Source organism: Cygnus atratus, chromosome 2 (assembly GCF_013377495.2).
Source record: "Cygnus atratus isolate AKBS03 ecotype Queensland, Australia chromosome 2, CAtr_DNAZoo_HiC_assembly, whole genome shotgun sequence".
In the NCBI taxonomy this organism is placed as follows: domain Eukaryota; kingdom Metazoa; phylum Chordata; class Aves; order Anseriformes; family Anatidae; genus Cygnus; species Cygnus atratus.
Window position 1 is genome coordinate 48,540,182 of NC_066363.1, and position 14,743 is coordinate 48,554,924.

The window sequence follows — 14,743 nt, forward strand, 5'->3', positions numbered from 1 at the left end:
TAATGGATTTCAACAAATCCTTTTTAGGTGTAAAGAACAAAAAAGCCATTTCCCAGCTTTCTTCCAAACATACAAACAAGTCACAGAGTCTCGAAGTGAAGCTGGTCTCTCCCTGGTTCACACAACACAAGAAAGCAAGATCTGAAGTCAAAACTTGGTTACAAATCCTACCAAGGATGACGCACAAGCCAGAAGAAAATCCAGCTCACTCTTCCGGCTCTGTATTGACTCAGCAATTACTGAACTATTAAGGACTCATTACTATCACAAAAGTAAGCAGGCCTGACAGTATGAAATGGTGGGGAAGTGCCATTCTTAGAAACCCACTTCCAGAGTAAAACCACTCTTGAAAACACTGTCAGGAGAGCTCATCTGTAAGAAAAGCCAAGCTGGTGCTCCGGGGAAAATAAAAAAGAAAAGAAACGAACAAATATTTTTGAAACAGTGTTAGGCCTGATACAAATTTATTGACTTTAAAATTGGCTCAAAAAGCTTCATAATGAAAACACTAATTTTATGCCCAGCATGTATTTCTTCTTTTGGTAAATTCTCCTAACCAGGGTGCCCTTCAATAGCCATTGCAAGTAGTTAATTGGCATAGCTGCAGCTCTTTCATCAGCCTTCATCAGCCTGGAGAAGAGGATCATCATGCGGGACAGCTGTCCTCAGCCCCCCTGTTGCCCCTGGATGCAGGATGACCCCCGCACAGGACAGCAGGGTGACCACAGTGGTGGGCATGGCACTGCTCCGTGGCCCGGGCTGGATGGCACTGCCAGCCATGGCAAGGGGCCCAGACACAACAGAGGGCAGGTGAGCAGGTTCAGGGGCTGCACAGCTCCTGCTGGAGGCCGAGTGGAGGCGGTCTGTCTGGAATTTACTGCACTGGGTGCATTTATGACAAGCATGCATTCAGCTGAAAGCTGAGCACTCCACACAGCACCACTCCAGCATGCTGGTGGTGGCTCCATGGGCATTACAGTGTTCATATCCCCCAAAGCATCCCCACTACCTCCCACTGAGGGCCAGAGACTTTAACCACTCGTATCCACCACTATAAGTAGCACCACAACCATACAAAGGAGGCTAGAAAGTGCACGAGTCTTCTCAGGCTGGGGTGTAATACCACATGCTTTCATTTAATTTTATTTTTAATGTTTATCCAGTACTTTATCACCAGCATATTTCACTTGAATCTGCTAGTGCACAATGTGCATGTACGTACACTCATGGGACTTCACATGGCGTCAAGTTTCTCTACATTATCCTTCTTCACTGCCTATAAATTTGCCAGTTTGAGTGACTTGAGTGCCTATGGACAAGCACTACTTGCACTACAGAAATTACCCATTTCTGCAACAAAATTTAAAACCATGCTATGGACAGGGCACCTGACGATAAAAACACTGCACCAACATGGCTCCCTGGGTTTCTGTAGCACATTTATAATTTTATAAATGGTGGCTGCTTAAACCCAGCTGATACGGACATTATTTCATAGCCATGGACTACATACGTACTACTGCAGCCTTTGGGGGCAACCAAATGGTATACTGAAGAGGAGGTATTAGCACCTCTTGCACACTCTTCAGCTATTAGACACATACCAAAAGACCCAAGAGCAACCTAAAAACTGTAGACAATTGGCTATTGCATGAAAGCCACTTTTCTTCGCCTAGTGCATTAGGTGCACATTCTTTAGTCTGAAAAATTCTAAAAAAAAATAAAAAGGACAAACCATATTTGACTAATGATGAATGACAAAGCACAGCAAAAACAGCTGTGCCTCTTCTGGTGATGATCAGCACACATTTTTAAACAGATGTTTCTGTTTTTAAGTAAATTCTCACTTGATGAATATATATATTTTTTTTCTGAGGACACAATATCTATCACATTGTTAAAAAAATTAATATTAAATTAGAATGGACTACTCTAACTGGCAGCACATAGTCCTCGAGTGAAGAGAGATATTTTTTAAGTTATATGGAACAAAGTAATAGTTCCATAACTAATTAAATCTCTTAAAAATTAAAATAAACACTTTCAAACCAGCACCTGAAAATGTCAGTATAATAAAGCTGTAAAATTCATATTCTCAAATAAAACCTGAAAATAAAATACAGTTTGTTGTTAGTCTGCAATCTATCATCAAAATTCCAAAATACCACCTGCTCAACTATAAATTGACAATTAATGACAGTTTTCCTGATAAAGGAAGCGGAGTGATGCATTTAATGGTGTCACGGGTTGGGGCTGTCAGAGCTATTTCCTATGTTAGGTTATCTTCACCATGCACTTAATTTCCTGCAGCTAAACATGGTTAAAGGAAAAAGCCGCCAAGCAAATAGTGTAGGGGTAAAACAAAATCTGGTTGCCGCAAACAAATCTTATCAATTTGAAAACTACCCCAACTAGTGAGCATCACGTGGAGGGCAGATGAGCTGCTGCTCCACTAGGAAGGGGAGGGAGGGAGAAGGAAAAGATCTTCGCACAGTCTTCATATCATATATACATTAGTGCATTTCCCTCAGACTGAATTTTCTACCAACTGCAAATCTGTCCTGCTCCTTTCTACACTGTAATAAATTCCACTGTATTCATTCAAAATGCTATAATGAGGGATGGTTATTTCAAGGCAGGTTCACAAAAACTGGTAGACTGTAGAAAACTCACTCAATGTAACTATGTCCTACATAAATCAGATTACAAAACAGATGAATAGTGATTTATTTTGCATACACCAGATACACAATATGATTAAATCAAAAACAGATTATCCAGTCTGGCTGACTTCTGCCTTTAGCAGAAAGATTTATCAAGTTACAGGGAAAAAAAGAAAAGATATTAAGCAGCACACTGGAATATAGACAGGGAGGAAACAAAGCCAAAAAACTTCTATTAAACTTTGCAAAGGTGTTTAAGCCCCATTTTCACAAGATTATTATGCATTCAGGAATGAAGTTGCCTTTCTCTGCATAAGCTACTAGATGCCAAAGGCCACTTGAAAAAGATTTGCAAGCATTTTTGTCCTTAACTAGGCTGTTGTGCAAAAGGTGTCAGAACAACTGCTGGTCTCATACGGGGACAAACCGTTCTGCTTTGCCAAGTATCACAGCGTGGAGTCATCTACCAAAGATAGCTGCGTGACAGTGGCAAAAGCTGCTGCCCCACAGAGCAGAGTGATAAGTGTGTTTCAACACCTGAAGTAAAGCAAGCGGCTTAGGAGTGCGGCTGAGCCTCCTCCACTAACCTTATTTTTACTAAGAGGGCGTGTTCCTTCAGAAAGAAAAGCGTAAACTTGAGAAACCACAGGGCTGCTGAGGCTTTTACCAGGCTGCTAAGCTTGCCCCTGTTCCAACCCTGCACCAAATGCAAATATGGTTATAATTTATTACTTATTACACATCTCACGTGAAAAGTGGATGATTGTCGAAGATCCTAGGGTGTTTTTTAGAAGAGTAAGAAAACAACAAGGCTCCCTGTAAGTCCACCCACTGGCTTGTGGTCTGAGAAATACATGTGCTTTATATTTTACCTGTGAGTTAACACGGGTAGACATTTTTTTTTAATTTCCTATCTGACAATTGAGCAATCTGGCTGCAAACTGTTAACATACACGCTGTGTCCCACCCCAGACTTGGCTGTGTTTCTCTGACATGTGGAGCAAGTAGCAACTCCACCAAGTTCATGCAGCAGTTTGGAATCCCTCACGTTGAGATCTAAAAATGTGAGTTGTTGTAATGCTTACAGATAATACTCAGCACAACAGTCCTGAAAGTTAACATTCAGAGATAGATTTGCATAGGAAATTTTTCATTTGTCAACTTAGAGAAAGAACAAGAAACTACTGCCGTAGGAATGGCAGGAACAAGTGGCTTGCGTCACATCTCTGCTTGTTCTGAATTTAGTATCACACAGTGCTAAAACGAGCTTGTGAAGGAAAGCCATCAATAAGAAGCTTACAGGGGTGTTTGAATAACTAAAAAGCAGTCAGAAGAAAGCGCGGGGAGGATTTAAATCAAACAAACAAACAAAATGGTTTACTGAGACAGGCTTCCAACCAGACCTAAGCCTCGCAGTACAGCAACCCAGTACAGTCAAAAGATTTTTAAGAGATTTTTTTTTTTTGCTACACGGTGGCAAAACCAACTCGTTAAGTCTGTAAATACCCCCATTCGGCATGAATACAGCAAGAAAGAGAAAAAGGCTGGAGATGTGGGCTCTTCCCTGTCCTCTCCCTCTGTTCCCCAGTTAACAACAGCTAGCCCCAAAGCGATGGTTACCAACACATAGCCACAAGTCCCCACTTTACTGGGTCTTGTCAAGACAGCTCAGCATTTGCTTTGTCTGAGGAACTTCCTCTGGTTTGCCATAAACAAAGAAGTTTGCCATGAATGCACCGTTCAGCAAATCTCGTGTTGCCGCACTTGTGACATCTTAAGATAGCTGGGGCCCTTTTTCATCTTTAGAAACCCCAATTTTGTGAGAAACTCAACTTCTCCCCAGTAAGGTTGTTCTCTGTCTTATCATCTGGACCAAAACATCTATTTAAAAACAAAAACAAAAAAACACCACCATAACAAAAAAAAAAGTGCACCCAGAAGGTCCACAAATCAAAAGAATGTGGGGAAAAAATGTAGCACTTTAAAATCATGATTTTTAAAGAAAATCATGCAGTTTGGGGCCTCAGTGGATGATTTTTGTATGCTTGAGTTTCATACTGTCACAGTCACAAAAGTGGAATCCAAAAAATCCACAAAAAATAAACAAGCCCATTGATGCAGATAAAAGCCAAATGTGCTTTTGGAAGTGGCAGACAGATATCCAAACATACATTCTCTGTGTGCAAATTACATTCTCCATATGTAAAACTACATGTTTCTCTCTGTGGTTTCAAGAACATATATGTATATTTTTGAGGCTGAAAAGGAGACTGAAGCTAAAAAAGTGTGGCTTTCAACTGTTTAAAAAAAAATAAACCATACAAAAAAATACAGTAGAGAGCTTTTACAAACCACCTGGAACTGGGTGTCTATTCCTGGAAGCTCCTTTTCATGTGGCAGACCTCAAACATGCCATACACCTGACCAACAAATCCAACCACTTTTCTTCCTACCTCCCCCCAGCTACCCTACATCTAATGAAAATTAAAGTGATACAGGCTAACACACTTATTGGATTAAACTGTTATTAAAACCGATATCAAAATAAAGTTATTTTGAGACTCAGAATAACTACAAAGCATATAAAGAAGCTGTTACTTTTAAATGAGTAAGAAATTGGTTCTAGATTTCAAGTTGTGTTTGGTCAAGTAGAGCAGCAAAAGAGGAAGACATAAAAAAAGGCATCAGATACTCAGAAATCTGGCATTGTCATGAGTGCCAATCCTTTCTGCTAGAACCAATAATGATTTGGGACACGCTGATGAGTGGGTGAGAAATAAAAATAGGATCTTAGTCTTGGAAAGAGTTACTAATACCATGCTGTCAGTACTGTCTCCAAATCCAAGGGCAGAAGTCAAACTCTGTACTTCCATCTTGCCTTTGACAGAGCATGAAAAAGTGATGTATAAATATCAGAGACAAGAAAGCAACTGATCTAGCCATGGTTTGAGAAACACGGAGTATCACCTGCCTGTAAAATAAATGGCTGATGGAGTGCTTCTTGTTGTATATTGAGGTCTGGAAGAGGCAAGATTCCCATTGTCACCTCACGGTTTGCTCCAAAGCTTCTCATGCTCATCTCTACTTGGCCTCTCAATATCTTCACCAAAAACCTTGGCCTGAGGCCATGGACAGCAGTCAAAGCACCAGGGACGAAGTCCCAGCTGCACTGGTAACCCTAAGCAGCCTGCCTGCCTAGTGCTGCCCCCAGCAGCAGGGCCAGGGCCTGTCCTCCCACCCTCGCTCATGACCCTCAGCACCTACACGCTGACTCGTGCACAGGAATCATGTCATGCTGGTAGCCCTCGGTGGGGATCTGCCAAAACCTGAAGAGCTCACAGCTGGTGGATCTGGGATGAGCTTCCAAGCTGGTATGCCTCACATTCCTCTTAAGAAATAAGAAGAAACTTGGGGCATGAAAAGACAGTATTTCTGTTGAGCCAGGCATTACTTTCTCTACTCTTATTATTCCTCTTTGTCCCAGCACTTGAAAAGCTGAAAACTGATTGAGTTTTAATTACAATAAATGAAAAACATCAATTTTAGAGATGATACAAAAAAACCCACTGTTTCTCTTTTAGACTAATGCCTGCCGAAAACACAGGAAAGGAGACAGCCACGCACCCAGCTCATGCTGCTGGAGCTTATTCCCCAGCAGGGAAATACAGGGGAATGAAAGGCGGGGCGGGGGGGGGCATCAGTGGTTTTCCAAGGCACGCTTGCTTTTGATGAAAATGTAATGCATATTCAGGAAGTGACAGAGGAGGTAATCAAATATGGTTATCTCAAAATCATTATGACCGGGTAGATTTTGGAGCCTGAGTTGTTTGTTGGAACTTACCCCTAAAGCCCCAGCATTTGAAATAGAACAGATGTGTAAAATAACAGGAAAAAATTCCAGATCTGTTGTGACAAATTCTTAACCAATTTTTTTGGAAAGATTTAAAATAACATAGTTTCTGTTGCGTAGGCTGTGATCCTGTTGACGTCTGTGCTCAGTTGCCCAGCACTCTCATATACATAAAACGAGAGGTATTTTTGGTGGAAGGAAGCATGGTCAGTGTATCTGATTGGTAAAATAACTTAAAATCACATTTCGACAGTAACTTCCAACTGCCCTAGAGCACAAGTTAATGAGATCACATGGAAACATATTGCGAACCAGGAAACATATTTTATATGAGACCAAAACAGTGGAAAAAATGTTAAATACACAATGTAGTGGGGCTCTGTTTTGTACACTTCACCTTTCTTGTTTGTGTTAGCACACAGGAATGCTAGGTTGCCTTCTCACTGACTACACTGAAGTGCCTACAGGCGACTCTCTGCAACAGAAAGATAAAAATGTGTTTGGTCAAACTGTCACGTTATTGCCTGTGCAGTCTTTGGCAAAAAAACAGCCAAACACAAAAGCAAATGTCCTGCCTCTCCAATAAATTCAGACTATTTTACACCTTTGGTGGGAGAACACAAATGTTTTTTTTTGAATACACAGGAAGGCTCTGAGGGATTTACTGGGTGTGAAAAGATCCCATCCCTGCGTTGAAAGACAGCAAGTGCCCACCTGTGGGTGGCTCCAGCAGATACAACAGGATGGTCACATCTCCCAGCACTGAACTGGGCCAAGGTCCTACCAAGGAGCTGGGACAATGCAGAGAGGAGGATGGGAGAACAGTGAGGATGAGGAGGGACAGTGCTACTTATTGTAACATGAAGTGCCACGGTCCACGGTCCAGTTTTTGTAGGAAGCAGGTAGCAGAGAAGTGCTGGGTGGAGACAAATGAGACCGGCAAGGTTGAGAGCCAAGGAAACTATCGCTAATTAAAATATCGCAGCTATGTGTCCACATCTTTCATGTTGGCAAAGACAGTTGTGTTGTTAAATGCAAGAAGCCATATGTTCTTGAGGAGGAAAAGGAGAGGGATTGCTATCACAGTCAGGGACTGGAATAGGCCTGTGAACATTTGGAAAGCCAAACTCCTTTTCTGCACCATGTGCCACTGTATATGCAGTCTTAAGACTTCAAAATAAAGACTGTAATTGAGACCAAAAGAGAAAGCAATGCATGTAACTCAAATCCAGGCTGTTCTTTGTTCCTTTCTACCTGGAGTCCTCTTATGATAAGTAAATGTGACAAGTATTATCAGCTTACAAATAAGGTTTTCTTCTTTAAACATAAAAATGGTGGAGAAAGGGAGAAAAAATAAAATCACTGTCCATTGCAGACAGAAAAAGAAGACTGGTATGAAGCTTTCATATAAAGTTTCAGATTAAGTAAGTGCTGAAATAAGTTGTAAAAGAAACATATTCCTACCCTGTTTGTATTCACTGTCTGTAAAGCACAAATGTAAAGTGCCCTGTAATAGCACAATAACAGGAACATCTCATAGTCCTGCGGCAAAAACATGTTAAGACATGATGAACAACTTCAGTAAAACCTTGGTTTGACTGTACCCAATTGTCCTGCTGCCTGTCAAGCTTCTGAATACCCCTGAACATCCTATTTCGAGACTGGCTGGACTTGGGCTTGACCCCTGGGAAGCAGTAACCAGTCACAACCAATGAGCAGTCAACTCCTGAAGTGGCCTTTTTAACCTTTCAAAGATGTACTCATGGTCACATCACACTAATGACAAGAGGCGGCATCATGAGAAATGGCTAAACAAAAAGAATGGATGGGTAGATTTGGCTGGAAACAGACACGGGAAGGGGAAGGAGGAAAAAAAAAAGCATACAGTAAAGATATTGCCAGGATTGTCCTCTAAATCAGGGCTCCTTACCTCATGTAGGATGTAGGAGACAGAGACTTTGGTTTGGCCCACTGGTATGGATGCTGTGGCACAGACAGGTACTGCTCACAGAAGTTTCCTTTCCTGATATGCTGAAAGCTGGAGAAGTCTTCTGGTGACAAATCGGCAGTCGGCGATATGGTCCCATGATCCTCGCCAGCCGGTTCCGTTTTGAGAGTCATGGATGGGGTGTGGTCGATGGCGGTCTTCCTTGACTTGATGGGAATCCCATCATTCAGATCTATCGTGCTGTCAGTGGTGAGAGCATTGATGGCAGCGACAATGGCAGAGCTGGTGTACTGGTTGGTGTTCCCCAGCCACGTCTCGTCTGTGACGCTCACCCGCGGCGAGTTTTGTGGTGAAGGTGTTGGGGAGTGGTGTGGCGAGTAGGAAGTCTGCCGGCCATTGAGGCTGTACTTTCTCTTGTTGCAGGGAGATGGAGGCCTGGAGTTGCGGGCCCCCAGCCAGTTCTCCTCTGTGATGCTCGTCCTGGGAGATGTCGACGGAGAGTGCCTTGGCGAATTGAGCAAAGTGCAGGCCACCATGCCACGCTGGTAGCCTTCCTCTGTGTCAGTGGTCTTTGGAGAGACACACGGGGACTGCCACGGAGAGGTCTGGGGCGAAGTGTATGGGTACGAGTAGTTGGACTCGTAGGAAGACGCTTCAGAGTTGCAGCTTCTGGAAGACAAGCTACTAGCTGGACTCAGGCAGGACGGGTCTCTGTACGCCTCGATGTTCGGTAAGTTCAAAGTGGCAGTGGAAGGTGATCGCTTTGCATTTGGGATGGCCTCCTCAACCTCATCATGAAAAAACTGGTTGTTGTTATGATGAAGTCCCATGTAAGAGGTGATCTCAATTCTAGGGCTCTCCAGTGCTGGAGCTCCATTAGGTCTGATGTTTGGAGGCAGGTAATACTCGGATGCCCCACTGTCAATGTGTCCTCCATATCCAGAAGGGTGATTTGTTGATGGGACAACTGAAATGACGGGATTTGATGTCTGAAGGCCATGACATGGAGTTGACAATGAGGAATGTGCCACATTTAGAGGCAAGCCAGCATTTACGTTTGAAGATGTATAATTATAGTGTTCTGGAAAACAAACAAACAAACAAAAAATAATGATATGAAGTGTTGCACATAAATACTCACTTAGCAACATACCGAGCTGCAGTGGAGGAACATGACAAAACACACAAGAGAACAGCACTCTTTGACAACCCATCAGACAGGCATGCCATGTTAGGGGAGAAGCTGCAGACTTGCATCCTTGAAAATCCTACTAACTGAGCAGCACAAGGCAAGCTGTCTTGTGACACGGATGTACATGGACTGAATTTGTCTTGAGGAGACATATGTAAATCTTCAAAACCAAAAACTGAGTCTTCAAACAAGGGTGCATCAGCATTCAGAGACTGCAATGCTGCCCAAGGGATGTGCTTTTACATGTGAGCCTAATTCCCTCGCTGAAAAGCTGGAATATTAAAAACAAAACAAAAAAAAATCAACAAAAAAAGTGGAGGCAGACTAAAACAAAGAACATGATCAACTGCATTCTGTTAAAAAAATTATACACAACTGAAATTTCCATTACAGCGAGTTTCCAAACAGTTCCAGTTAACTAGGTTTTTGGAACGAGACGGATCTATTGACCTGCTCTCATTTCTGGGACCACTTATCCTCCGGCCCAACTGGCAAAGACCAGGTGATGGATAAACATGGATGTGTTGCTGCTCTGTGACAGATGAAATTCCACTGAAATTGCTGGTTCTCGCGCATGCCACATTAAGCACTGCCAGCAGAGTGCTCTTGGCCAACTCTCTAAGTATGTTACAGCTCCGGGTGTATTAAAGAAATAGCACAGTTGCGCTGTGTGGAAAACCTGAAAAGTGACAGATCACATCAGAGACTTGCACCAACACGGGGAACAACCCAACCTTCATACACCTTCATCCCTGCTGTGCTATGGAGAACCTGAATCCCAGTGCTGGCCTGCAGGAGACCATCCTCTCCTCGCCCCACCGTTGGCCTGCTGGTGGGGCACCTTCAGCTCCACTCCCTCTTCCCTGGGGCTGCATGTGGGTCCCTATTTGCCACCCAGGGACGCCCCAGGCTGTGGACGGGGATACAGGCAGCTCTTGGTGCTCTGAATGGTGGTAGGATCAGGAGTCACCCCCTGTGCTTTCTGGCATAGGGAGGCCTGGTGTCACCAGCACACTTGGGCCAGAGACCCTCATGCCAGTGTCTCGCCATACTGGGGAAAGATAACAAACCCTTGCTATCAGCCCGCTGAATTTGATGTTTGGGTAATGCTGTTCTACAAGTTTATTCACAGCAGGCTGGAAATACACCCCGCTCCAGCCCCATGCACAACCAGCATTACCCCAGGTTTGTTAGGGCAGTGGCGCTTTCCCACAAGACAAGGGGAAACTTCGTGCGCCCCAGGCCAGACTTGGTCCACACAGGTAACTGGTTCCCATCCCTCCCAGCTGGCAAGCTCCCAGCAGTGCCCCATGTCCACCTTCCCCGCATTGATGCAGAAAAGCTCTGTTAATCATTGTGACTGGTATTCCCAACACAACTCACTCCCCAGGAGTGCTGTGGATGCAAACAAGCCTCCGAGCAGGTTATGCCAGCCAGTGCTACCGGCTATTCGCTTTCTTTTGTGTATGAGCTCAGCCCTCTCTGGTGTCATCCCCCGGCTATCCCATGCTCATGTTTCTCTCTGGCAACGACTCTGAGACAAATGGTACTTACAAAAAATTAATGTGCTCTAGCAGTTTCACAGCTACTCTGTGAAGTTCCAGCTGCTTTATGCCACGTCAGGTACCATTCACAAACAATAAGAAACAACATCTTTTCAGCTCACTTTCTACTCTACCTTCAGAAACGAGGCATTTAGTGAGAAGAGTCATTAAATTACAACAGAGCATACCGCAGATAAAACTGGATTATTCAAAGCACGATACAGCTTCACACACCATTCAAACAACAAGGCAAGGAGGAACTGTGGAAAAAGGGGTGCTCCTTTGATATGGGTTATCTGACTGCAGTGGTCATGGCAATGCACAGTTCTGCCTGAAGGACCAGAGCCCTCTCCTTCCAAAACTAGTTGCCTCTTCTTGCTGCCCTGTTGCGTGGCTGCACTGCTCGCTCACAGCTACTGCAACCACTACTACTTTCTCACTTTTCACAGAAAAAAAAAAAAAACATCAAAGTGGCAGTCAGTGGTAAGACCTTCTCCGTTTCAGAAAGCGGCTCAGAGAAAGGGTCTAAGCAGCGCCTCCGAGGCAGCCCCAGGCCCTTTCTGCTTCCTCTGGCTCCGGAGGCAGGCGACGTCCCTGGCTCTGTCCCAGCTGCTGGGATGCAGGCCCGGCTCTTCCTGGCAGCCCCGCCACACACACCCCATGGGCCCTGCTGCACGGCTGGCCCCTGGCACGTGGCCAGACACACTGGGCAGGGGGCTGGGGGCTCTGCAGGGTGCCCCAGCTCTGCGCCCACCTGGTGGGCTTGGCAGACTGGCTGCATCTGCTGACTGCAGCATTGACACCTTAGTTATTATAACTAATAAGTAAATAAACCGAGATTGTTATTACCTGTGTGAAAAGCACTGTGAACCTAGTGGTACTCTAAAATCTAATGCACAGCTAGGGTGAAAAAAGCTAGGGTAAAAATCGGACATTGAAGTCTGCCAGGGATCTGCAGCCCAGGCCGAAGAGCGGATACAAAGCCTCAGATTGGCCTCAGGAAACCAGCTTAAAAAACGAATATACAAGCAAAAGCTACCAGTGCTCCAAGCAACAAGTCCTCCTAATGCACCTCACAATGAATAGTCTCTTTTAGTACTATCCTGCACATTTTTAAGAAGTCAACTTTTGAAGGGCATAGGAAAAGTACATGGTATACATCTTCTCACACAATAGTACTCAAAATCGAAAGACCCAAAGCCTTTACATACATAAGTTACCTTTAGGTAACAACTTTTCAGACAGTGTGTACAAAGAATACCCACCAAATATAAAAGCCTGAAAACCAGACCTAGGAACAATACCAAGTCCTTGATTTGTGCACTAAAACCCACCAGATACCTTTCTGAAAAATCACGTTCCTGTGCTCAACTTCTGTATTCACAAAAATTCATCAAACACACATAGTGAGCGTTCATAAAATGCTGTTGTATTCCTTACAACGGTAAGGCACACAGAAATAAAATGCCAGTCTCGAGAGGGAAGGGAGATGGAAGTGGCTACATAGGTACAAAACTACACCACATAACGCAGCTTTGTAGGGTATTTTGACAGCACTGATATGGATGAAAGGAAGGTAATGCTTTGGCATGGGCAGTCACTTGGACTGTGACCCTGATCCTCAGAGGCTCCCTGCACAGCGCAGAGCCTGCGAGCCTGGGCTTAGGGTCTGTACTGCTGCTTGTGGGCAGTAACTCACACAGCTTGGTACCACAACACTTTCAAAAGCGTATTTTAGTATCTTGAGCCAAACCTCTGTATCAGATAGACCAGTGGAGGTATGCAATGGTCTGGTTGCCAACATATTCACACTTACATTAGGTATACCTAGAACAAGAAATCGGACCCCTTGATTTGTGAGCACACCTTCACATTACATTTCACTTCATGACAGCATAAAAAATCAGTTTTTTTTTTTTCTCTAGCTAGTTTCACAGGGCATAGGCTTTATCCCTTTCCATCATTAACAAGCTGATCCTACAAAGCACTGAGAACCATCATTTTTTATTTATACTCTTTAAATAGGACTGCTTAACACCTGCAGCTCAAAGGGGCTTTGGAGAAGGCAAAGGCTGTTTTACACTTCCAGACATGGAGCCACACCTAGGCTTACACTGAAGTTTATGCTTTCAGCACTGCCTAATGGAGTTACTCTTCTCACTAGGACTTTGACACTTAAGTTGTTTAGGCCCCTCCACTTTCCAGGTGCCTAATTCATAGGAAATTACGTCTATAAAGCTTGGTGTGACACTCTTAAAAGCTAATTTTCTAAAAAACTGGGAATCTGCTTGCAGCCATCTGGACACTGAGAACGTGCTGGAGAGCAGGGCATTAGGAAGGGGAGCACCGTGCACAGCTACGTCCTGACAGGCTGTAATATGCAGGGAAGGATTTGGGAACCTCATTCGATTTAAAGGGAAAAGCACTGGAAAAGAAAAAAGTGGAAAATGAAACTGGAACAGCCTTAAATCACCTACTTTTATTTTTATGGTGACCTGCTATCACTGAGGCTGTGACAGCCCGCTTCGTATTGGGAAGCAATGACAACTTTCCCTGTGTGTGTCAACTCCCGACTCATTTACCCTGTTCCCACCTCCATTATTGCTCAAAGTCATAAAACAGCCACACGGAGACACCGGGCTTGCAAACCGTGACCCACGACGAATCCAGGACCGTTATTTTTGCTTGCGGATGACCTTCAAGCCTGAATGCTTGGACGACCAAAACCCTGAGCCGAGATCGCTCCAGCTCACGGGAGGGGGGCGAAAGGAAGGGCAGCAGGGCCTCCTCCCCCGGCCCCATCGCTGCCACGGGGCGAGGCCGGACCCGAGCTGCCGCTGCCGGCCCCGGGGCTGCGGAGGGCGGCGGAGCAGCGGCGCTGGGCTCGCTGCCGGCCAGTCCCTTGCAGCCTGCGGGGACGGCTCGGTCGCAAACTCCCGGCTGCGCAAGCAAGGCAAAACTCCGTGTTTCCGAAGAGCTCCGAAGTTTAACAAATCGCACACGGGCTGCCTCCCGCGCGGCTTCCCCTCCGAGACGTGTCACGGTACAGACACAAGGGCATCGAAAGGGAAAGCGGCTCCGGGCAGGATTTCACTGCTGGCTGCCGGTGCCCCCCGCTCGCCGCCCCGCAGCTGCGCAGGACCCAAAATATCGCCCGCGCACGCTGCCTCCGGCTCGGGAAGGACCCCCCGGAGGTCCTCCCCCGCCCCCTCCAGCAGCATCCCTCCCCCGGGACCCCCGGAGGTGCCTCCCCGGCTGCGACCCACCTCCGCCGCCGCCCTCATCGCTGTGCTTGAACTCAAAGAGGAAATCGAAATCAAACTCCTGCTCGGCCTCCACGCCGGTCATGGCTCCCGCCGCCCGCGGCGACCCCCGCCCGCCTCGCTCCGGCGCCCAGGCGGCGGCGCAGCCCCCGGCCCGCCCCGTCGGGCCCGCCCCGTCGCGCCCGACACCTGCTGCCGACGGCACGGCGGGGCCGGGACGAGCTCCCCTCGGCGGCGGGGCTCCGGAGCGAGGCCCCGACAGGCGCAGGAGGCGGCCGGCACG

The 14,743-nt window shown here is 45.7% G+C and overlaps 1 protein-coding gene across 1 annotated transcript in view; it reads right to left on the minus strand.

The window, feature by feature from the left end:
* The window catches only part of NFATC1 (nuclear factor of activated T cells 1), a 120,148-nt gene that overhangs the window by 101,123 nt on the left and 4,282 nt on the right, over positions 1–14,743 (minus strand). Inside the window, 1 exon segment of the mRNA XM_050708932.1 lies at positions 8,444–9,542. Coding sequence (XP_050564889.1) covers positions 8,444–9,542 — 1,099 coding nt within the window.